Raw genomic sequence first — 25,365 nt, 5'->3', positions numbered from 1 at the left:
TATGGGGTATTGTGTGTAGACTGATGAGGATATATTGTTTTAATCTATTTTAGAATAAGGATGTAACATAAAAAATATGGAAATAGTCAAGTGGTCTGAATACTTTCCGAATGCACTGTACCTGTGTTCATGAGAAGCAGATGCATTGAAAGGAGGATGTATAAAAGCAGTCATCAATAGAAGTAACCCATCACCAAATTAAAACACACACCTATGACCCATAACGCTCACGTCTTAATCAAGCTCAGATTGAGAAAAATGATTGTGATTGGACATTATGACGTGATGAGAGACCGATAGAGGGGGATTAGACAAGGGTATGAGGGGAAAGAGGGAGAGGGGCTGCAGTCTGATTCTCCCTGAAGTGTTCACTCATTCACCGTCTCTCGTGGATTTAAATGGAATGGACTTGTGTTTGAAATAAGCAAACAGGGTGCCCACTTTCATACGCTAAGGCAGACACAGAAACATGTACACACAATCCAGAGACACTGACCACTGGTCCTTGGCAGGTATTTTATTTCATATATAGACGCTTTCTGTAATCAAATGTGAGTGCAATCAAACAGCAGCAAATACAAACATTACCGATGTAGTCTGAACCAGGTACACAGGATTAACACTGGGGCTCTACCTGGGTTAAAAAAAAGGTACACTCCACAATATGACATCATACACAAATGGAGCAGCACTCTGCTTTACAGACAACCGCAACATTTTTATCTGCCAAGAAGACTGACCACATTGGGAAGAGTCAAGTGTCAGTTTTGGCAAATTTGAATTGTGTTGGTGATTTCCGTAGCCAGGAAGTTGCCCTGCAGTCTATGATGACACCACATTATGGAGTAGAGCTTCTGGCAGCCAACCAGGGGTGATGTCACAAAGCAGGATCAAAGACTTAGCTAAAGCTCCTAAATATTCTTAAAACAACTCCATATTTCCTAGTTTACGGAGACTGGTTTGAATTCAACTTTAGCTTTTGTAATACTCTGTAAAAAATCAACAGCTACGCGTGAATGTTGCTCAATGTGATCTGGGCCCGGTTTCACGATAGCGATGACCCTTAGGCTTACAAGTGTTTTAACGATGCATATTTCCTACAACCGCCGAAGATATAACACGCGTTTCCAAAAAACACCACGTGTAGAGAACTAAGTGCATCGTTGGAGCATGTGTTGATACTGATAGGATCGAAAGAAAGGGAGCGCTGCTCTCGGATCAGCTTCCTCCATTCAGATCTTTCCTTTACATTATCATTATTTCACAAAACTGACGACGGATCAGCTACTAGAGATATTACCACCTACAGCTGCAAATATTGAGGCGGCTTATTTTTGAATGCTTACCCAATAACAAATGCACTATATCACTGATTTGTTAGGCTACACGTCATGAAATATATTAATACAAATTACAGACAGCATCCTACAGTACAGTAGAAGCATATTTTTATATGTCGCTTCCCACTGTTTCAATGGCAAAGACATTGGCAACTCTGTAGTTGTAGTCAACTTTGTTCTGAAGTTATCGGTGGTCGAGAGAGACTGATAAACCATGTGATTATGTTTAGCGGAGATCTGTGTATAAAGTGACGTGGGAGGGCAAAAAAAAAACATCTAACTCAGCTGTTCTGAGGTGATCTAATGCAGGTGTTAGATTACGAGCATCTTCAAGTGCAACGTTAATAACAATGGTTTTGGGACACGGCTCAGGGATTTATCGACGCTCCTACGACGTTTCTAATGAGCTTAGCCTTAAGATGCTTTTGGGAAACCAGGCCAAGGTTAACTATTGATCCTGCTTTACTCAGGTGGGTAGAGCAGAGGGGAATAGGTGAGACAGTGGGGTCCAGATGTCTGTTTCTGATCAAAGTGATCAGGTTAACTATTGAATCTCTTTGATCAGGAGAGCGGAGGGGAGTAGGTGAGGTCCAGGAACGGTCTGTTTTTGATGCAGCAGGTCCAACTGTGACACCCTAACCCAGTGTTTTCCAAACTCGGTCCACGTTTAGTTTTTTTGCCCATACACCACTGGTTTATATAATGAACTCATCATCAAGCTTTAATTGCTTGAATCAGCTGTGTAGTGTTAGGGCAAAAAAATTAAAACTTGCACTCCTTGGGATCCCCAGGACAGAGTTTGAGAAACTCTACCCTAACCCCTGATCCCTCCCTCAGTTCAGCTGGTGACACAGAACGACGACATCACACAGAACCCCACCACGCCCAGAGTCCACCATTGTGAGTCCACCCCTACCAGAGAGAACAGAAAACGCTGTAGTCCTCTGCCGAATCCCAAACCAGTCCCTCGCCTCTACCAACTCTCTCGGTACTCACTCCTTTGTCACACTTCCTGACAAAACTGATTTCCAGTATGTCAAATCAATAACCCCGACCAACTTCGGGAGAAAGTCTTGACTTGAACGATTCATTTAAAGTTCATAAATTAAATTAAATAAAAATGGACATGTAATTAAAATTGAGAAATTCCCCATTGTTTAACGAGATTTAAACCACACTAACAGCTAAACATTTCATTTGGGATGTATTTCACTGCTTCACAAAATAAATGCAAGTGCCTTATCATTAAACACGACTTTTCAATGTTATTTATGACATTCCACTTCGTAGTATTCCAACACACACCACTTTGCTGTGAAGCCAGGTTGAAGTGTCTATCGGAGAGACTAATTAGACCTAAACCCCTCAATATTTTCACTCCCTCAGCTTTGGGACACGTGCATATAGCGGGCTCACATGAATGCCCAAATCGAGGGCATTGGAGCGAGTGGAAGGGACTGGTTTGGGATTCAGCACTCCTCTCCCTCTCCTTTTTACCGCTCTTCTCCTTCGTTTATCCGACAGCAAACAGAAAATAAAAATGATCAGAAATCTCCATCCATCAGGAGGAACCAATCAGAGGCGGTCAGGTGGGATCAGTTTGAACCAATACCCACCCTGTAGCTGTGGCGTGGCACATAGGGGGTCAGGTGGGATCAGTTTTAACCAATACCTGTTCAGGAGCTGTGGCATGGAGCAGAGAGGGTTGTGAGGGATGGGGGGGGGGGGGGGGGTTGTATAACCGGCAACATGTAGCACGTGGACCCTCTGTGTGAGAGAAAGGGAGAGAGAGATACATGCATTTGCAGGGCGTGGTGTGTAAGGTTTTAGGGTGTGTGTGTGTTCGGGCGGTTGGGGTTTTCAGGCAGCACAGAGTCCAAGACAAGTACCAGATTGAACCAGTCTGGGTCCCAATCCCTACCTCCAAACATACTTTCTCTCTCTCTCTCTCACACACCACACACACACACACACACACACACACACACACATAAATCCACCCCAGGTCCTCATGTCCATGTGTAGTCAGGTGATCAATGTCAACAACAACAACAAAAATAAAACACCAGAAAACCTGGATGGTAAAAAACTTCTACCATCCAGACGCTTCAGCAGTCCTTAAAACAACCGCCACACCTCCAAAAACACACTCCTCCCGAGGAAAAGCAGAGTGTGTGTGTGGGTGTGTTCATCCTCACACGCACACACACACACACGTCGTCCACTGGGCACGTGGGAGGAGGCAATTCTCCCTCTGGGTGGCTAGACCAATCACAGGAGGAGACCAGGGTCGCAGTTACCACGACTACCAGGGGTCCTCCAGATCACACTGAGATAGAGAGAACGAGAGAGAGAAAAGTTTATGAGGCGCCATAGTACATACAATATAAAACTGAAGTTATTAACGTATTGATGTTGAAAAGCGGGTGTGCAAGTGGATCAGGAGCTGAGAATGTGAGGGGTTGGTATGTGGGTCAATCTGTGGGATGAGTCGATCTTGGACTCACCTGATGGTGTCCTACTGAAAGACCGGCTGTGTCCCAATTCTTACACTAGCCTACAGCCTATGCAATAGGCTTTTTGTCAAGAATTAAACATTTGCAGATGATGCTATAAATGCCATGGTGCCATGTAGTAGGAATTCACTGTGCACTATTCAGGACATGAAGAGCAATCAGACCCACAATGTAATGTTCACAGGAAACAGTGATCATACCCCATAACAGTCAGACACTGACCAAATCTGACAGTCAAGAGACAAACCAAATCAGATGGACAGATCTTAGTATTATTATTCATTCAAATAACTTTTATTGATTATTTTATTCATTCACATATTGCTGTATGGAACAGATTCAGCCCACACACAAACACACACACACACATACACACCTTTATCATATTGTGTCTTGTTGCATACAGTAAGTGCCACCATTCATCAGAGAGAAATACAACTCAGTCTTTAGAAATACAACGACACACACACTTTTTTACTTTGGTATTTAGAACTTTTTAGAACTTTGTATACTGTTCCAGAATTTTGAAGTAGTTACAGTACTGTAGTTAGTGGACACACACCTTAACAAATTCTACCAAACACACACACACACACCTCAGCTGGCTGCTAAGACCTGTCTCTCTCTCGGACGGACAGAGAGACACGCAGGCAGGCAGACAGAGACAGGCAGACAGACAGACAGACAGACAGACAGAGACAGGCAGGCAAAGACCGACACACAGAGACAGACAGAGACCGACACACAGAGACCGACACACAGAGAGGGAGTGTGTTGTGCGTGTGTGGGTACTGTGAGAACAGGTATTGGTGGTTTATGGGAACTTGTGTTTTTATATGGACAGTCCAGTAGGTCTTCTCTCTCTCAGTCAGGTAGAGGTCCAGACATGATCGGCCCATTGACTTAGACCACTCATCTTTATATATCTACCCATTATGGCGTCTGTGAGAGCACGGATGGACTAGACGCTGTGAGAGCACGCATTGACAGACTAGATTGGGGAGGGGGGGGATGGGTCAACAACAACAACAGAGATCAGAGGTGAATTAGGAGGGGGGAGGATCTGGTTGGCGAAGCTCAGCAGCTGGAGGATATAGTGGGACGAGGTCTGCCGCCGGAGGTTCAGGTTGGTCAGTGTCTACCGCTGGAGGTTCTGATTGGTTGATGTCTGCAGCCAGAGGTGGTTGTTGGTTGATGTCTGGAGAGGGCGTGTCTTTGCTTTTCTCTGCCTCCGGGGATGAGGGCGTCTCGATGACGACGGGTGAGGGAGGGGGAGAGGGGGGTGAGGGCCGGGGGGAATCAGGGAGGTCGTCAGCGGTAAAGGAGGAGGATTCCTCCCCCGTGTCGGCTGTGTTCTCCCCAGGCAGACGGTAGACTGCCAGGGCTTCCTCCAGCACCGAGCGATACTGTCCCCGGTGGTGCAGGCGGAACTGACGCAGCGCCTCCAAGAGGTTGGTCGCCGTACTGCTGCCTCCTCCCTCCTCACTCTCCTCCTCTCCTCCACCTCCAGCACAGGCCTGGCCGGGGCAACACCACGCCACACACACACACACACACACACACACACACACACAAGCTAGTGTCAGACACACACCAGCGTCAAACACACACACAGGCACACACACACACACTGTCTCACACCATACTACCCCTACCCCTGTGGCCAGCTACCCGTAGTGACATTGTCTTTGTCCAGTGAGGGAGAGGAGAATACAACAGTGCCTTCCCGTTCCCCACTACAACTCCCAACACCCCAAACACAACACAATAAACACAGACTAGACTAGGCCAAATAGTTCATGTTCAAAAGACGTCCCGGACTTTTGTGTGATAAAAGGTTGGGACACGGTAGGAAGGAACATCAGGGAGCAGTATTCATGTGATGTGAAACCAAGTCTTGACTCTAGATGAAATATTCAATTTTGATCATGTTTGGTATTTTGACGGTCCTCGAAGCCCATTCACACGCCAGAAGAGTGGTGCTGTTGTGACTGGGCTGGAGTGGGGTCATTGTGGAAGTGGGAGGTCAGGGGTGAGCGGTCAAAGAAGAGTTACTCACCCCTTCCTCTTCTCTTTGTGGGTTCAGCCTGCTGTACACCGCCTCGATCACACTGCGCCTGACCCCCCCCACACACACACAATTAGACATTCTTATTTGTGAGCTTGTGTGAAGCTTGATTGAGAAGTTGGATCAATAAATCATTACAGTCTCTCATACTTTCATGAAGAAAGAAAGGGGGAGACATTTTAGTGATCTGAAAAGAAAATGGGCAATAAAGCAGTTGTCTTCAGTGTGTGTAGTATTTACTTGCAGGCCAGGCCTCCTCCAGGCGGAAGGTTGGGGATGTTCTCAGAGGCGATGTTCCTCAGAACAGACACCAGGTCAGGAACCCCCTCCTCTCCACAGCCACCCAGCAAATCTAGAGACAGACACAGGGTTAGAGTGGAAACGAAACAGAATAAAAGACGGACAGTTGCCTCTGACCAGAATATTGGCCGTCATATCCACGTTGAAAGAGCCACTGCTCGTCGACACCCAGCAGGTGGTCACTGTAACGCACAGCGGCGACAGCTTCTCGCTGCTATTAGCTGTTCGTCGGCGTAGTGTGTCCAAGCTCTTAGAAAGGATAGGGTTGTATGTGTGTGTGCTCTCACCCTCTACACGCGTCTCCAGGTATTTATCCAGGTCCTCCTCTCTCTTCAGGGCTTCCTCAGACACCTTGGGAGCTCCCGGTAAAGTCACCAACACCACACTCATGTTATCTCTGCTGCCCTGGAAAGACACACATACAGAGACCGAGGCTTAGAGTGTGGGTTAGTTAGAGTGTGGGTTAGTTAGAGTGTGGGTTAGTTAGAGTGTGGGTTAGTTAGAGTGTGGGGTTAGTTAGAGTGTGGGTTAGTTAGAGTGTGTATGTACCTTGTGCAGACAGGTGTCCACCACGGCAGTACAGACTCTTTCCAGGTCGTCAAACACTTGCAGCCGGGACCTGACGAAGTCGCACAGCTCCTCGTTGGACATCACGTCCCAGATGCCGTCGCACGCCAGCACCACAAACTCATCCCCCTCCGCAGCACGCTCCAACACACACACCTGTGGGAGGTACACACACACCTCAGCTGGAGAGATCCCACACACCTCAAGTAGGAGAAAGACCTAGAGTTTACTATAAGCTGTACACAGTAATAAAGGCATTTTAAATACACAAACAAACCTCTGGCTCTGGGCTGACCAGTTGTTCTGTGGGACCCTTCCCATCCACACACTTGTAGTCATAGTCCCCCAGGGCTCTGGACACGGCCAGGGAACCGTTGACCCTCTGGATCATCACTGACCCCCCTGCATTCTGGATACGCTCCTTCTCTCTGGGGTTGCACGGCTTGTGGTCCTGCAGTGAGAAATAGAAAGCGTTTGAGATAGAGGCTGCTGATCTACAAAATGACCTTGCATTCTAAATAACTACTCATTACATGATCAGGTTCAGAGATCATGCATCTTGCCAAGCTCAAACTGATCCCCTGCTGTCTCTCTCCATCACTCCCTCCCTCTCACTCAGTATATTGTACCTGAGTAGAATGCACCAGTCTCCCAAACTTCCTTCCTCCCTCTCTTCCCATCCCCCCTTTCAAAAATAACACCTTGCAAACGTATTTCAGACCCCTTGGACTTAACATTTTGAGTTACAAAGTGGGATTAAGGTGGATTTGTCAATCTACACAAAATAAGATATAAATAAAATACAGTTGAAGTCGGAAGTTTACATACACCTTAGCCAAATACATTTAAACTCAGTCTTTCACAATTCCTGACATTTAATCCTAGTAAAGATTCCCTGTCTTAGGTCAGTTAGGATCACCACTTTATTTGAAGAATGTGAAATGTCAGAATAATAGTAGAGAATGATTTATTTCAGCTTTTATTTCTTTCATCACATTCCCAGTGGGTCAGAAGTTTACATACACTCAATATGGTAGCAACGCCTTTAAATTGTTTAACTTGGGTCAAACATTTCAGGTAGCCTTCAAACAGGCTTCCCAGAATAAGTTGGGTGAATTTTGGCCCATTCCTCCTGACAGAGCTGGAGTAACTGAGTCAGGTTTGTAGGCCTTGCTCACACACGCCTTTCCAGTTCTGCCCACAGATTTTCTATAGGATTGAGGTCAGGGCTTTGTGATGGCCACTCCAATACCTTGACTTCATTGTCCTTAAGCCATTTTGCCACAACTTTGGAAGTATGCTTGGGGTCACTGTCCATTTGGAAGACCCATTTGCGACCAAGCTTTAACTTCCTGACTGATGTTTTCAGATGTTGCTTCAATATATCCACATCCTTTTCCTGCATCATGATGCCATCTATTTTGTGAAGTGCACCAGTCACTCCGGCAGCAAAGCACCCCCACAACGATGCTGTCACCCCGTGCTTCACAGTTGGGATGGTGTTCTTCGGCTTGCAAGCCTCCCCCTTTTTCCTCCAAAAATAACGATGGCCATTATGGCCAAACAGTTCTATTTTTCTTTCATCAGACCAGAGGACATTTCTCCAAAAAGTACAATCTTTATCCCCATGTGCAGTTGCAAACCGTAGTCTGGCTTTTTTAATGAAGGTTTGGAGCAGTGGCTTCTTCCTTGCTGAGCAGCCTTTCAGGTTATGTCGATATAGGACTCGTTTTACTGTGGATATGGATACTTTTGTACCCGTTTCCTCCAGCATCTTCACAAGGTCCTTTGCTGTTGTTCTGGGATTGATTTGCACATTTCGCACCAAAGTACGTTCACCTCTAGGAGACAGAACGCATCTCCTTCCTGAGCGGAATGACGGCTGCGCTGTCCCATGGTGTTTAAAATTGCGTACTATTGTTTGTACAGATGAACGTGGTACCTTCAGGCGTTTGGAAAATGCTCCCAAGGATGAACCAGACTTGTGGAGGTATACAATTGTTTTTTTCTGAGGTCTTGGCTGGTTTCTTAAAATTTTTCCCATGATGTCAAGCAGAGAGGCACTGACTTTGAAGGTAGGCCTTTAAATACATCCACAGATACACCTCCAATTGAATCAAATTATGTCAATTAGCCTATCAGAAGCTTCTAAAGCCATGACATCATTTTCTGGAATTTTCCAAGATGTTTAAAGGCACAGTCAACTTACTGTATGTAAACTTCTGACCAACTGGAATTTTGATACACTGAATTATAAGTGAAATAATCTGTCTGTAAACAATTGATGGATAAATTACTTGTGTCATGCACAAACTAGATGTCCTAACCGACTTGCCAAAACTATAGTTTGTTAACGTACTGTCCTAACATACTCTAAATTTATGCTTTCGCCGTAAAACCTTTTTGAAATCGTAAAACGTGGTTAGATTAAGGAGATGTTTATCTTTCAAATGGTGTAACATAGTTGTATTTTTGAAAAATTTGAATTTTGACATTTATTTGGATTCAAATTTGCCGCTCTTGAAATGCACCTGCTGTTGATGGAGTGCACCACGGGTGGCACGCTAGCGTCCCACCTAGCCCCAAGAGGTTAACAAGAAATTTGTGGAGTGGTTGAAAAACGAGTTTTATTGACTCCAACCTAAGTATATGTAACTTCCGACTGTGTGTGTCTGTGTGTTATAATATTTTTTTTTATTAATAAAAATGTAATAAATAAAATAGTTGTTGCATAAGTATTCAGCTCCCTGAGTTCATACATGTTAGAAACACTGTGGGCCGCAATTACAGCTGTCTTCAAACTCTGCCAAGATGTTGGGGATCATGGCTAGACAGCAATTTCTAAGTCTTGCCATAGTATTTCAAGCAGATTTAAGTCAAAACTGTAACTTGGCCACTTAGGAATATTCACTGTCTTCTTGGGAAGCAACTTCATTGTAGATTTGGCCTTGTGAAGGTTATTGTAATGCTGAAAGGTGAATTCCTCTCCCAGTGTCTGGTGTAAAGCAGACTGAGGCAGGTTATGCTCTTGGATTTTGCCTGTGCTTAGCCCTATCCCATTTCTTTCTTTCTTTCCTGAAAAACTCCCCAGTATTTACTGATGTCAAGCATACCGATACCATGATGCAGCCACCATCATGCTTGAAAATAAGGAGGCAGTTGCTTAGTAATGTGTTGTATTGGATTTGACCCAAACGTAGTTTATTCCTTTGCCATGTTTTGTTGCATTATTAATTTAGTGCCTCGTTCCATACGGGGCGGCAGGTAGCCTAGTGGTTAGAGCGTTGAGCCAGTAACCGAAAGGTTGCTGGAACGAATCCCAGAGCTGACAAGGTAAAAATCTGTCGTTCTGCCCCTGAACAAGGAAGTTAACCCATTGTTCCCCGGTAAGCAGTCATTGTAAATAAGAATTTGTTCTTAACTGACTTGTCTAGTTAAATAAAAATAAAAAAAGTAAAATACAAGATGCATGTTTTGGAATATTTTCACTTGGTCATTAATGTGGAGTCACTACAATGTTAATTCATCCTCGCCCATCTCAGCCATTCAACTTTGTAGCCGTTTTTTTTTTTTAAATCACCAATTGCCCCATGGTAACATCCCTGAGCAGTTTCATTCCGGTCCTAAAGTGCAGTTCAGAAGGATGACTGTATCCAAGATGTCTGGGTGGTTTAACCTGTTGGAGATAGGGGGCAGTATTTGCATGGCCGGATAAAAAACGTACCCGATTTAATCTGGTTACTACTCCTGCCCAGTAACTAGAATATGCATATAATTGTTTGATTTGGATAGAAAACACCCTAAAGTTTCTAAAACTGTTTGAATGGTGTCTGTGAGTATAACAGAACTCATTTGGCAGGCCAAAACCTGAAAAGATTCCAAACAGGAAGCGCTCTCTCTGACTATTTCTTGGCCTTCTTGATCATCTCTATCCAAAACAGGGGATCTGTGGCATAACGTGACATTTTCTAACGCTCCCATAGGCTCTCAGAAGGCGCCAGAACGTTGAATCATGACTTTGCAGGCCATGGATGAAAAACAGTAGCGCATTTGGATAGTGGTCGATCTGAGAACAATGAGACTGGGGCGCGCGTGCACGAGTCGACTCCATGTTTTCATTTTCAGTCTTTGAACGAAAACAACGACTCCCGGTCGGAATATTATCGCTTTTTTACGAGAAAAATTGCATAAAAATTGATTTTAAACAGCGTTTGACATGCTTCGAAGTACGGTAATGGAATATTTTGAATTTGTGTGTCACGAAACGCGCCGGGCGCGTCACCGTTGTTTACCCTTCGGATAGTGTCTTGAACGCACGAACAAAACGCCGCTATTTGGATATAACTATGGATTATTTGGAACCAAACCAATATTTGTTATTGAAGTAGAAGTCCTGGGAGTGCATTCTGACGAAGAACAGCAAAGGTAATCCAATTTTTCTTATAGTAAATCTGAGTTTCGTGAGTACCAAACTTGGTAGGTGTCAAATTAGCTAGCCTGTGATGGCCGGGCTATCTACTCAGAATATTGCAAAATGTGCTTTCACCGAAAATCTATTTTAAAATCGGACATAGCGATTGCATAAAGGAGTTCTGTATCTATAATTCTTAAAAGAATTGTTATGTTTTTTGTGAACGTTTATCGTGAGTAATTTAGTAAATTCACCGGAAGTGTTCGGTGGGAATGCTAGTCACATGCTAGTCACATGCTAATGTAAAAAGCTGGTTTTTGATATAAATATGAACTTGATTGAACAAAACATGCATGTATTGTATAACATAATGTCCTAGGTGTGTCATCTGATGAAGATCATCAAAGGTTAGTGCTGCATTTAGCTGTGGTTTTGTTTTTTTGTGACATTATATGCTAGCTTGAAAAATGGGTGTCTGATTATTTCTGGCTGGGTACTCTGACATAATCTAATGTTTTGCTTTCGCTGTAAAGCCTTTTTGAAATCGGACAGTGTGGTTAGATAAAGGAGAGTCTTGTCTTTAAAATGCTGTAAAATAGTCATATGTTTGAAAAATGGAAGTTTTTGTATTTTTGAGGAATTTGTCATTCGCGCCACGCCTATCATTGGATATTGGAGCAGGTGTTCCGCTAGCGGAACGTCTAGATGTAAGAGGTTAAGGAGAAGTTTATCAAAAATTCTTTGAATAACAGTTGAATATTTTATCAACGTTTATGATGAGTATTTCTGTAAATTGATGTGCTCATTCACCGGAAGTTTTGGGAGGCAAAACATTTCTGAACATTACACGCCAATGTAAAATGTGGTTTTTGGATATAAATATGAACTTTATCGAGCAAAACATACATGTATTGTGTAACACGAAGTCCTATGAGTGCCATCTGATGAAGATCATCAAAGGTTAGTGATTAATTGTAGCTGTATTTCTGGTTTTTGTGACGCCTCTCCTTGCTTGGAAAATGGCTGTGTGGTTTTTCTTGTCTAGGCGCTGTCCTAACATAATCTAATGTTATGCTTTCGCCGTAAAGCCTTTTTGAAATCGGACAGTGTGGTTAGATTAACGAGAGTCTTGTCTTTAAAATGGTGTAAAATAGTCATATGTTTGAGAAATTGAAGTAATAGCATTTCTAAGGTATTTGAATATCGCGCCACGGGATTCCACTGGCTGTTGAGTAGGGGGGGACGCAAGTGTCCCACCTAGACCATAGAGGTTAACACAATCCTCAGCATCATTATAAACTAGACCATGCTTAAGGAGATATTCAATGTCAGATTTGTTATTGTGACCAATCACTGCCCTTTATGAGGCTTTTGAAAAGCTCCCTTGTCTTTGTAGATAAATGTGTGTGTGAAATGCAATACTTGACAGAGATCTTACAGGTGTTGTATGTGTGGAGGACAGAGGAAGTGTTTGTCATTAAATCATGTCAACCCCTATTATTTGCCAGAGTACACGTAACTTTTGTTATTTGGTCATTTGACACCTGAACTAATTTAGGTTTGCCTAAACAAAGGGGCTGAACACTTATGAAATTGACATTTTTTATTCATCAAAAAAAATAATCTTCCACTTGGACAAGAGTATTTAGTGTATATTGTTGACAAAAACAAACCCATTGTAATCCTACTTTGTAACACAAAATGTGAAGAAAGTGCCTTGATGAATACTTCTGCAAGGCACTGCATATTGTACCAGTGTATATCCAGTGCAGAGACGTTAATCGTTAAATTCGGTTAGCCGCCAAAAACACAGTTGACCGATTGTGCTTATTGGTCTATAGGTGAATTTGCATAATTTTGTGGAATGAAATTGGCCGGTGTGTATTAACAAAATAATATATCTTATTTATCACACAAGCAACGTATACAGAGCTTAGTTTGAGCGGAATATCACCTGTCGGGCAAGCTGGTTGCTGCTTGAAGTGAAACATGTAATCTCATAAACCCAGTCGTTGCACAACAATTCTAAATGCAATTTGAGTGAAAACGATGTTGGCCACCAGCCTATTAAAACAGCTTTCTATTGCTACACGTATTTTTCTTCCCTCCTTATATTAAAGCAACTGCACAGTTTTACAAGCGGAGTAGCCCATGGTTAAAAAGGGACCGTTGAAAACATCCTCAACTCGCTATTTGAGTACGCACTGCGTGATACGGTAGGATCAGTGAGTCACCCACTCCCTTTCAATCTGCGCTGGAGGCCGTTTACAGTGCATTCGGAAAGTATTCAGACCTCTTGACTATTTCTACATTTTGTTACGTTACAGCTTTATTTCTAAAATGTATTAAATACATTTTTTTCCTAATTTCTACACAATACTCCATAGTGACAAAGCGAAAAAAGGTATAGATTTGTAAAAAAATTTTTTTACATCTTTTAAAAATACAAAAACAGAAAAAGGTTATTTACATCAGTATTCAGACCCTTTGCTATGAGATTTGAAATTTAACTCAGGTGCATCCTGTTTCCATTGATCATCCTTGATGTTTCTATAACTTGATTCGAGTCCACCTGTGGTAAATTCAATTGATTGGACATGATTTGGAAAGGCACACCTTGGAAAGGCACATAAGGTCCCACAGTTGACAGTGCATGTCAGAGCAAAAACCAAGCCATGAGATCGAAGGAATTGTCCGTAGAGCTCCGAGACAGGATTGTGTCAAGGCACAGATCTTGGGAAGGGTACAAAAACATTTATGCAGCATTAAAAGGTCCCCAAGAACACAGTGGCCTCCATCATTCTTAAATGGAAGAAGTTTGGAACTACCAACACTCTTCCTAGAGCTGGCCGCCGGGCCAAACTGAGCAATCGGGGGGAGAAGGGCCTTGGTCACCTCCCTGACCAAGAACCCGGTGGTCACTGACAGAGCTCCAGAGTTCCTCTGTGGAGATGGGAGAGCCTTCCAGAAGGTCAACCATCTCTGCAGCACTCCACCAAAAGGCACCTGAAAAACTCACAGACCATGAGAAACAAGATTTCTGGTCTGATGAAACCAAGATTGAACCCTTTGGCCTGAATGCCAAGTGTCACACCTGGAGGAAACCTGGTATCATCCCTATTGTGAAGCATGGTGGTGGCAGAATCATGCTGTGGGGATGTTTTTCAGCGGCAGGGACTGGGAGACAGGATCGAGGGAAAGATGAATGGAGTACAGAGAGATCCTTGATGAAAAACATGCTCCGGTGCGCGCAGGACCTGAGACTGCGGCGAAGGTTCCCCTTCCAACAGGACAATGACCCTAAGCACATAGCCAAGGCAACACAGTAGTGACTTCGGGACAAGTCTCTGAATATCCTTGAGTGGTCCAGCCAGAGCCCGGACTTGAACCCGATCTAACATCTCTGGAGAGATGTGAAAATAGCTGTGCAGCGACGCTCCCCATCCAACCTGACAGAGCTTGAGAGGATCTGAAGAGAATGATAGAAACTCCCCAATTACAGGTGTGCCAAGCTTGTAGCGTAAACAAAGTACTAAGTAAAAAGTCTGAATACTAATGTAAATATGATATTTTTTTATTCGTAATACATGTGTAGATTGATGAGGGGGAAAAAATGATTTAATCAATTTTAGAATAAGGCTGTAACGTAACAAAATGTGGAAAAAGTTAAAGGGTCTGAATACTTTCCAAATACAGTGTACTCTTTTTTTTTTTTTTTAAACTGGAAATTTGACCTTATGAACCTTGCTTCAAAGTAATCTAGCTAAAATCCAACCATATAAACTTTGAGGGAATTATTTTATAAAGACTTCCTTATATGCCATTGAAACCAGCACTTATCTCTTGTTCTACTGGTTTTCAATTCTCTTCCAGAAGCTAAAGGCACAATCATAATCATATTAGCAACCAATCTTAATTGTTGCATCTTTAGATCTCACCTCTTTCTACATTTCTAACAGAGATTTTAATCTCTGAACTGCTCACATCAGGTGCGCTTTTGAGAACAGTGTTTTCCAGCCAATTGCTTTTGGCCAAATGTTTGACAGACACTTGTCTGTCCTAAATCTAGGAGATATATATATAAAAAAAAAAAAAAATCACATATTGAACCCTTTTTTTACCAGTATCGGTTACCTTCAGACGAGTCATGTGACACTTGTGGGGGTCGTGGAGCAAAACGCAGAACACCATCGTGTTTGTGAGAGGCTCCCCCTTAGGACGCTACAAACAATTTCGTTAGAAGACCGATTTTCAGATATCTCATGGTGTGACAAACACCGCTCTGTCACCTTCCACTGCAAATGCGGAAGTGCGACACTGGCGGATGCAGTAGATAGAGATGCATCCAATGCAAAAAAACAGATCTCTAGCTTAAACTGATTTTGATGGGGATTTTTTGGCCATGTAACTTAGATGAACGCACCAGTGCGTCAATTGACTCTGGGGAGTTACTAATAGTGTTTAACATGACTGCATTGTCTCTGTAGCCCACACAGACATTTATCTGTTAAGGTCCCTCTGTTGAGCAATGAATTTCAAACAGATACCAGGGAGGTTTTCCAATGCCTCGCAAAGAGCACCTATTGCTAGATCAATGCATTTTACATTTTTAAAGGAGACACGGAATATTCCTCTGAGCATGGTGAAGTTATTAATTACACTTTGGATGGTGTATCAAATACACCCAGTCACTACAATGATACAGAGTCCTTCTAACTGAGTTGTCAGAAAGGAAGGAAAACCACTCAGCGACTTCACCATGAGGGCAATGAAAATCATGATAGGAGAAAACTGAGGATGGATCAACAACATGGTAGTTACTCCACAATACTAACCTAACTGACAGAGTGAAAAGAAGGAAGCCTGTACATAATACATTCCAAACATCCATCCTGTTTGCAATAAGGCACTAAAGTAACATGCTGGCCACACCGCTTGTGTTGCAAAATAAATGTACACATACATGTTATTCAATCATTGCTCCCACACTGCTCGCGCGTGTCTGTGTAGTCAGGCGCTAAAATAGAACTTGGTTCTATTTGTGACGCTTGACGCGCTGCAATTCCCATCTATCCCATCTCATTGGTTTTGAGGAGAATATTCCCACGGGGGTGATTGAAAGATGAACTGAGGGCCACACTCTAGTCCAGTTGGTGGTGGTAATGCACATTAAAGTTGGTTGCCAACCGCCAAATAAACTCCAAAGAAGAATCCTGAAGGAGGAGAGATTACTAGAAACAAACTGGGTTTAACCCTTTTATCTGTGGATTAAGTGTCAGAGTACAGGACTTTGCGCATTTCAAGTTAAAATAGCAACCCAATGTTTGCTTGTAATTGTTAAGGACTGGGCAGTTTTTCAGGATAAACAAGAAATGTAATGGAGCTAAGCACCGGCAAAAACCTAGAGGAAAACCTGGTCAATACAAAGTATTGACTAGGGGGTGAGAATACTTAAGTAAATTAGATCATTTCTGTATTTCATTATCAATAAATGTTCTAAAAATTCAAACATGTTTTCACTTTGTCATTATGGGGTATTGTGTTGTTTTATTCAAGCTGTAACATTTTGAATAAGTAAGGAATATGAATACTTTCTGAAGGCAATGTATAGCCTCTTGGCTGTGAGACAATAGGCTTGTCACGTTACAATTAAACTCTTAAAAAAAAGGTCCCATGCAGACGTTTTTACCTCAATATCAAAATCATTTCCGGATAACAATGAGTTTGGGACCTTATGATCCAGAGATAATTGGCTTTAAAGTTGAGAAACCCCATTTGTTTGAATGAAGTGAGCAATTTTTTTTATCTTGTATTCTTTTGAACTTAACATGAATTGGGATATTTAGAGTACTATATAGGCAGAGAACATTGAACATAATTTTAGGGCCTAACACCCGCCACCACATGCATTAGCGGGTAAGATGTCTATTTCACCATCCACGTTGGCGGGTGGTCAGGGCTCCACAGTACAATCATTTCACTCACATTTCTGAATAAAAAAAAGTATGATCCCATTTAAAGTAAAATAAATGCTGCATTAGCATTTATTAATTTATTCCTGCTGTTTAGTTTCATAAGCTAGTAAATTAATCTCACTAAGTCAAAGAACTACGAATCCTATGTAGCCGATTCCACCTCGCGCTGCAACACTGCCTGGCTGGGGGCTGTGTGCATGTGAAGAGCTGGGTGAAAGATATATTTTTTAAAAGCGCTGTGCACAGGAATAAAAGTTGGTCTAATTTACTTGAAACTAAAGTCTACTGAAGTGAGGCTTTGTCCTTGTGTTCCTTGGCTATTTAAATTGTTTTTTTCACAAGCTGGGTTGTCTTTCTACGTTTGAGTTTCAACTGCTAAGGAAGAGAAGCAACGCGGATACTAGTCAGATTCTCAAATCCACAGGCACAAACATGACGAGTTGCGCAACCTCGGTAACCTCCCACACTTAAAGGGGCAGGTGAAAACGTTTGTCTAATCTGTGATATTTTGATTAAAAGACTCAGGTCACAAAAAATGAAATGGAGAAAAAAAATGGTAAAACATGTATTATTTTAGAAACATTACAAAGCATGCTCATCCATTTTTTTCTCTTTTGTTAGTGTCATTTTAGTCTAAAAATACTTTTGGCTGGTAAAAAATCTGGCTGGCGGACCAAAAAAGTTAATGTTATGCCCTGATTGAACAGAACAAGGCTGTCATTGTCAATAACTACATTTTGACAAACATACAAATAGAACCTTATGTAGTCCCAAGATCCCAGATGAAGTACATTACTGTGACTGTTTCCACTTCAAATTGTCAAAATCTTATTAGCCATGAGCAATTTTTCAAGCAAGAACTTAGCTAGGACTGTGTGGGAGTGGTCTGAGTGGGTAGGGGAAACTGAAAATGACCTTTCATTGGCAGAGGTTTGGAGATCTTATTGGTCTATTAACCTCTCTTGGGTAGGGGCCAGTATTTTGACATCCGGATGAAGAAGGTGCCCAGAGTAAACTGCCTGCTACTCAGTCCCAGAAGCTAAGATATGCATATTATTTGTAGATTTGGATAGTTTCTAAAAGTTTCTAAAACTGTTTAAATGATGTCTGTGAGTATAACAGAACTCATATGGCAGGCAAAAACCAGGAAGTGTGGAAATCTGAGGTTTGTAGTTTTTCAAGCGATTCCCTATCCAATATACAGTGTCTGCGGGGTCATTTTCCACTTCCTACGGCTTCCACTAGATGTCAACAGTCTTTAGAACGTTGTTTCAGGCTTCTACTGTGAATGGGGAGAGAATAAGAGCATATGGAGTCAGATGACTGAGAAAATTACATGAGCTCAATCTCACACGCTCCCGTGAGAGTTAGGTGTGTTCCTTTTCATTTTTGAAGACAAAGGAATCGTCCGGTTGGAATATTATGGAAGATTTATGATAAAAACATCCTAAAGGTTGATTCTATACATCGTTTGACATGTTTCTATGAACTGTAATATAACTTTTTGACTTTGTCTGAACTCACTGCGCGAGCACAGTGGATTTGGATTACTCGACTGAACGCGCAAACAAAATGGAGGTATTTGGACATAAAGGATGGACTTTACCGAAACAAATGAACATTTATTGTGGAACTGGGATTTCTGGGAGTGCATTCCAATGAAGATCATCAAAGGTAAGTGAATATTTATAATGCTATTTCTGAGTTTTGTTGACTCCACAAAATGGCGGGTTTGGTTTTGTGACTGAGCGCCGTACTCAGATTATTGCAAAGTGTGCTTTCGCTGTAAAGCTTTTTTGAAATCTGACACAGCGGTTGCATTAACCTGTTATGGCTAGGGGGCAGTATTTTCACGGCCGGATAAAAAACGTAGCCGATTTAATCTGATTATTACTCCTGCCCAGAAACTAGAATATGCATATAATTATTAGCTTTGGATAGAAAACACTCCAAAGTTTCTAAAACTGTTTGAATGGTGTCTGTGAGTATAACAGAACTCATTTGGCAGGCCAAAACCTGAGAAGATTCCTTACAGGAAGTGCCCTGTCTGACCATTTCTTGCCCTTCTTGATTATCTCTATCCAATACAGGGGATCTCTGCTGTTACGTGACACTTCCTACGGCTCCCATGGGCTCTCAGAAGGCGGCAAAAAGCCGAATCGTGGCTTTGCAGGCTCTGGCTGAAAAAAAGTAGCGCGTTTGGATAGTGGCCGGTCACAGTACTATGAGACTCAGGCTCGTGCACGAGGGGATCCCATGCTTTTATTTTCTCTCTTTGTACGTATACACGCTTTCCCGGTCGGAATCTTATCGCTTTTTTACGAGAAAAATGGCATAAAAATTGATTTTAAACAGCGGTTGACATGCTTCGAAGTACGGTAATGGAATATTTTGATTTTTTTTGTCACGAAATGCGTTGTGCTCGTGACCCTTATTTACACTTCGGATAGTGTCTTGAACGCACGAACAAAACGCCGCTATTTGGATATAACAATGGATTATTTTGAACCAAACCAACATTTGTTATTGAAGTAGCAGTCCTGGGAGTGCATTCTGACGAAGAACACCAAAGGTAATCAAACTTTTCTAATAGTAAATCGGAGTTTGGTCAGGGCTAAACTTGGTGGGTGTCTAAATAGCTAGCCGTGATGGCTGGGCTATCTACTCAGAATATTGCAAAATGTGCTTTCACCGAAAAGCTATTTTAAAATCGGACACCTCGATTGCACAAAGGAGTTCTGTATCTATAATTCTTAAAATAATTGTTATGTTTTTTGTGAACGTTTATCGTGAGTAATTTAGTAAATTCACCGGAGGTTTGCGGGGGGTATGCTAGTTCTGAACGTCACATGCTAATGTAAAAAGCTGGTTTTTGATATAAATATGAACTTGATTGAACAAAACATGCATGTATTGTATAACATAATGTCCTAGGTGTGTCATCTGATGAAGATCAAAGGTTAGTGCTGCATTTAGCTGTGGTTTTGTTTTTTGTGACATTATATGCTAGCTTGAAAAATGGGTGTCTGATTATTTCTGGCTGGGTACTCTGACATAATCTAATGTTTTGCTTTCGCTGTAAAGCCTTTTTGAAATCGGACAGTGTGGTTAGATAAAGGAGAGTCTTGTCTTTAAAATGCTGTAAAATAGTCATATGTTTGAAAAATGGAAGTTTTTGTATTTTTGAGGAATTTGTCATTCGCGCCACGCCTATCATTGGATATTGGAGCAGGTGTTCCGCTAGCGGAACGTCTAGATGTAAGAGGTTAAGGAGAAGTTTATCAAAAATTCTTTGAATAACAGTTGAATATTTTATCAACGTTTATGATGAGTATTTCTGTAAATTGATGTGCTCATTCACCGGAAGTTTTGGGAGGCAAAACATTTCTGAACATTACACGCCAATGTAAAATGTGGTTTTTGGATACAAATATGAACTTTATCGAGCAAAACATACATGTATTGTGTAACATGAAGGCCTATGAGTGCCATCTGATGAAGATCAAAGGTTAGTGATTAATTGTAGCTGTATTTCTGGTTTTTGTGACGCCTCTCCTTGCTTGGAAAATGGCTGTGTGGTTTTTCTTGTCTAGGCGCTGTCCTAACATAATCTAATGTTATGCTTTCGCCGTAAAGCCTTTTTGAAATCGGACAATGTGGTTGGATTAACGAGAAGTGGTATCTTTAAAATGGGATATAATAGTTGTATGTTTGAGAAATTTGAATTATGAGATTTTTGTTGTTTTGAATTTGGCGCCCTGCTATTTCACTGGCTGTTGAATAGTGTGTCCCGCGGGTGGGACGCTAGCGTCCCACATACCCCAGAGAGGTTAACTAATTTACCAGCTGGTGATGTCACCAGGCAGGCCAAAACCACATTCCATCTCACCAAAACAGGCTGAAATTTCAGGCAGTATTTTCAAACAGCTCTCACACTAAAGGCATTAAACTAATTTTAACAATTTCACAGTATTATTCCAACCTCAGTGTGGAAATGTATACACCGAGTGTACAAAACAGTAGGAACACCTTCCTAATATTGAGTTATATCCCCTTTGGCCCTCAGAACAGCCTCAATTCATCAGGGAATGGACTATAAAAGATGTCAAAAGCGTTCCACAGGGATGCCGGCCCATGTTGACTCCAATGCTTCCCGCAGTTGTGTCAAGTTGACTGGATGTCCTTTAGGTGGTGGACCATTCTTGATACACATGGGAAACTGTTGAGCATGAAAAACCAACAGCATTGCAATTCTTGACACACACAAACCGGTGCGCCTGGCACCTACTACCATACCCCGTTCAAAGACACAAATCTTTTGTCTCGCCCATTCACCATCAATAGCACGCATACACAATCCATGTCTCAATTGTCTCAATGCTAAAAAGCCCTTCTTTAACCAGTCTCCTCCCCTTCATCTAGACTGACTGACATCAGTAAGGGATAATAGCTTGCATCCCTAATCTAGTGTATTATATTGTACCTGTGTAGAGAATCCAACTCGTCCATCTCGGCTCAACACGGCCCGGGAGTCGCCACAGTTTATGAAGTAGAAGTGGAAGGGGCTTAGCAGCACACCCACCGCCGTGGAGCCGCTGCGGTCCAGCCCTTGTCGCAGGTCCGTGAAGCTGCGCATGTATTCGTCGATCTTCAGGAAGCCCGTGCGGATCCCATCCTTTACACCTTCCACTGAGCCAGTCCCCGGGGTGAACTCCGCCCCCCCTGATAGGATGTGCTCCAGTAGGTGGGCGGAGCAGTAGTTGGCAACGCGGGAGCCAGCATGCCCGTCGTAGACGGCGAAGAAGGACCAGTCGGTGAGGCCGTGGGGCAGGCCCACCATGGCGGTGTGGGCATCCTCCATCTCCACCCGCCAGCCCTGCATGGAGCTCAGGCCGTAATGCAGCCCATTGCCCTCACCATGGGCCGTATGCTTCTCTGTCTTAGGCTTGTCCAGGAACGCCCCCATACCTACAAACTGCTGACAGAGGGGGAGTACAGAGAGAACATGCATTAAGCTACATTATCAACGCAGTCATATTTCAATAGGCCAATGTTCCCTTCAAGAGGTCCTGACACTTCTCTTTTAACCATGTCCATTAGGTAGCAATTGTAGGCAATGCAATTCACAAGCTGCAGTATTACAGGCTCAAAACTGATCAAAACACTCGCATTTGCAACCCTTTGACTTGGCAGTGTGAAGCCAAATGTTTTATTGGTGACTAGGGTGCCACAAATGTTTTTCAGCTGGTCATGTTAGTTTTTGGTTCACTATTGTATTATTATCAGCATCACGATTTGGGTATGCAACAATGGGTATTCAAAAACTTTGGTTTGAAGTCTTGGTTGAATCTTCGCAATACACAATTCAGTTATGCGCTGTTTGAATAACAATTTCTAATTGCTTTCCCAAAACCTTCCCAATTAAGATGTCGACTGCAAAGTAGGCCCTACCTGGCAAATCAAAGGTTATTTGTCACGTGCGCCGAATACAAGTGAAATGCTTACATACAGGCCCTAACCAATAGTGCAAAAAAGGTATTCGGTGAACAATAGGTAGGTAAAGCAATAAAACAACAGTAAAAAGACAGGCTATATACAGTAGCGAGGCTACATACAGTAGCGAGGCTACATACAGACACCGGTTAGTCAGGCTGATTGAGGTAGTATGTACATGTAGATATGGTTAAAGTGACTATGCATATATGATGAACAGAGAGTAGCAGTAGCATAAGAGAGGGGTTGGCGGGTGGTGGGACAGAATGCAGATAGCCCAGTCAGCCAATGTGCAGGAGCACTGGTTGGCCGGCCCAATTGAGGTAGTATGTACATGAATGTATAGTTAAGTGACTATACATATATTATAAACAGAGAGTAGCAGCAGCGTGAAAAGAGGGTTTGGGGGGGGCACACAAATAACGGGGATGTCGGTCCTGTGGGGTGTTTGGAGAATGTCTTGTGCGTCGTCTTTGTTGTAGAAAAAAATCTTTGTCTAATCCGAGGTGAGTGGTCGCTGTGCTGATATCCAGAAGCTCTTTTTTGCCGTAAGATACGGTTGCAGAAACATTATGTACAAAATAAGTTACAAATAACGCGAAAAAAACCCCACAATAGCACAATTGGTTGGGCGCCCGTAAAACTGCTGCCATTTCTTCCGGTGCCATTTTATCCCCCAGAATGATATCATGATTTGTATCAAATCACAGGGAATTCTGCCATTACATGTAGCCTACATCGTACAAAAATACCTCTAGCCTAACATTCTCCTGGTCGGGGCACAATTGAAAAAAAGGGCAACTACACACTCCCCCCAAATTGTGTTTGATTGTTCCGAGACCTCAAGAGTGGTCTTCTGATATGGTTTAAGCATTGCTGTAGACTTAAAAACATAACATTTTTGTAGTTTTACATTTATTAATTTTTTTAAACAAAACGTGTGATTAAGAGTGAAAACCTCAACTACAAGCGAAGGAAGAAGAGCACTGGCTGTGCAGCGGCATGTGTACACGCTGTGCAAGAACTCCGGTACACAGCAGGCGGGAGGCAAGACACGTAGCTAGCTAGCACACCGGTAGACCGTGCACTTTGCCCCCGCCTGCCGGGCACTGTTTTCCCGTAGTACTGTTAACGACGGCCAGGGCAGGTGTTCGGCAGCCATTAGCAAACACTGGGTACTAGCAGGAATGCTCACACGCCTTGAATACCTGGAATTGCGGGCCTAAATTACACACTACTGGGCCTGCATGATCTGCTTGAGAAAGGTGCAACTGAGAACTGCAATTCGGAGCATTCCTGCATCTGCAGGAACCCCTCTTTATACTGGTCAATGGTCAATTTTTATGCTAGGACTCCTGTACACAGGTGGGAGGCAGGGGCACTCTAGTACAGTAGTAACACAGCAGAAAGTTGGATGCCAACTGCTGAAAACCCAACAGAAAAAGATGTGGCGCTAGCTAGTCAACACTGGAGTTACTTACCAAGACAGTGAATGTTCCAGAGTGGCCGAGTTACAGTTTTGACTTAAATCTACTTGAAAGTCTATAGCAATACCTGAAAATGGTTGTCTAGCAATGATCAACAACCAATTTCACAGAACTTGAAGAATTTTGAAAATAATAAAAATGGGCAAATGATGCACAATCCATGTGTGGAAAGCTCTTACAGACTTACCAAGAAAGACTCACAGCTCTAAATCGCTGCCAAAGATGCTTCTACAAAGTATTGACTCAGGGGTGTGCATACTTGTAAATTAGATAGATATTTCAGTATTTTATTTTATTTTCAAAATACATGTTTTCACTGTCATTATTGGGTATTGTATATAGATGGGTGAGAAAAAAAAACTACTTAATTTTAAATTCAGGCTGTAACAACAAAATGTGTGGGGTATGAACACTTTCTGAAGGCACTGTATCGAATTAATTTCATTAAATCTAATTTATGGTTCAGCACGAAATTCCAAATGCCTGTATCACAAGAAAATAAAGTTTTTCATGGAGCATTTATGTATTTTTTGACTCGTCTCATTCGCTCGTCCTGTGCTGTGTGTTCCTTCCCATTCTCTCACACAACAGAGATAAAAGATCACTACTTCTTCTCTGAAAAGCCGTTTCATCTCGGTATTTGCATTTGAGGTTTGGTCCAACAGAATAGGTCATATGGACCATGAAACAGAGATATTTTACTGTAATAGATGAGAATGTTAGTGCAGAGCAGACCCTACTAACACTGGAGTATCCATGAACATCGATTCTGGAAAAAGTATTGTAAGTTTGTCGAGCAGTGCAGTGCCACGTATCGCCAGCAGGATTATAGCCATTATTTGCTAGCTTTCTAGTTTGTGTTTTATACATTTGCAATGAACATAAAAATATGCATTTATTGATTTCAACATCTAAGCAAAGTGGACAGGCTAGCATGCTGTTCAAATTTCAAACAGCATAAGTCAGACAGGAGGGTGTGCTCATAAAAGTTCAACTGTTTTGCCTTGTTAGCTAGCAAATAGATCCAAGTTGACTCCAGTTGAAATAAAGATTAGCTGGCTACTCACTAGAACATGGGCTTGAGATTGTTTATGAGATGTGTGTTAATTTTCTATAATGCCTACTATAAGAAGTTGGTCATTATTAGTGAATTATGCATGGTTCTGGTTAAATTTGTAACAAAAAGGGCATTTTCATAGAGACTTGAA

General features: G+C 42.4%; 1 protein-coding gene across 3 annotated transcripts in view; it reads right to left on the bottom strand.

Annotated features, from left to right (window-relative positions):
- Window positions 1-502: 502 nt before the first annotated feature.
- The window catches only part of LOC106589410 (protein phosphatase 1B), a 34,901-nt gene continuing 10,038 nt past the window's right edge, over window positions 503-25,365 (bottom strand). The window contains exons 2-8 of one of the 3 annotated variants that reach the window (XM_014179371.3): window positions 21,661-22,155; window positions 7,069-7,242; window positions 6,774-6,947; window positions 6,512-6,629; window positions 6,165-6,276; window positions 5,916-5,973; window positions 503-3,669 (exon numbers count right to left, since the gene is read on the bottom strand). In XM_014179371.3, coding sequence (XP_014034846.1) covers window positions 3,646-3,669; window positions 5,916-5,973; window positions 6,165-6,276; window positions 6,512-6,629; window positions 6,774-6,947; window positions 7,069-7,242; window positions 21,661-22,143 — 1,143 coding nt within the window. In that variant the 5' untranslated portion in view covers window positions 22,144-22,155 and the 3' untranslated portion in view covers window positions 503-3,645. Of the gene's footprint in view, window positions 3,670-4,122; window positions 5,374-5,915; window positions 5,974-6,164; window positions 6,277-6,511; window positions 6,630-6,773; window positions 6,948-7,068; window positions 7,243-21,660; window positions 22,156-25,365 lie in introns of those variants that run through there. The other 2 variants (XM_014179368.3, XM_014179367.3) reach the window with 2 other exon arrangements.

This window comes from Salmo salar, chromosome 28 (genome assembly GCF_965601325.2).
Source record: "Salmo salar chromosome 28, fSalSal1, whole genome shotgun sequence".
NCBI classification, from domain to species: Eukaryota; Metazoa; Chordata; class Actinopteri; order Salmoniformes; family Salmonidae; genus Salmo; species Salmo salar.
Note: the sequence above shows the minus strand (reverse complement) of the source record. Positions and strands in the feature narration are given on the sequence as shown.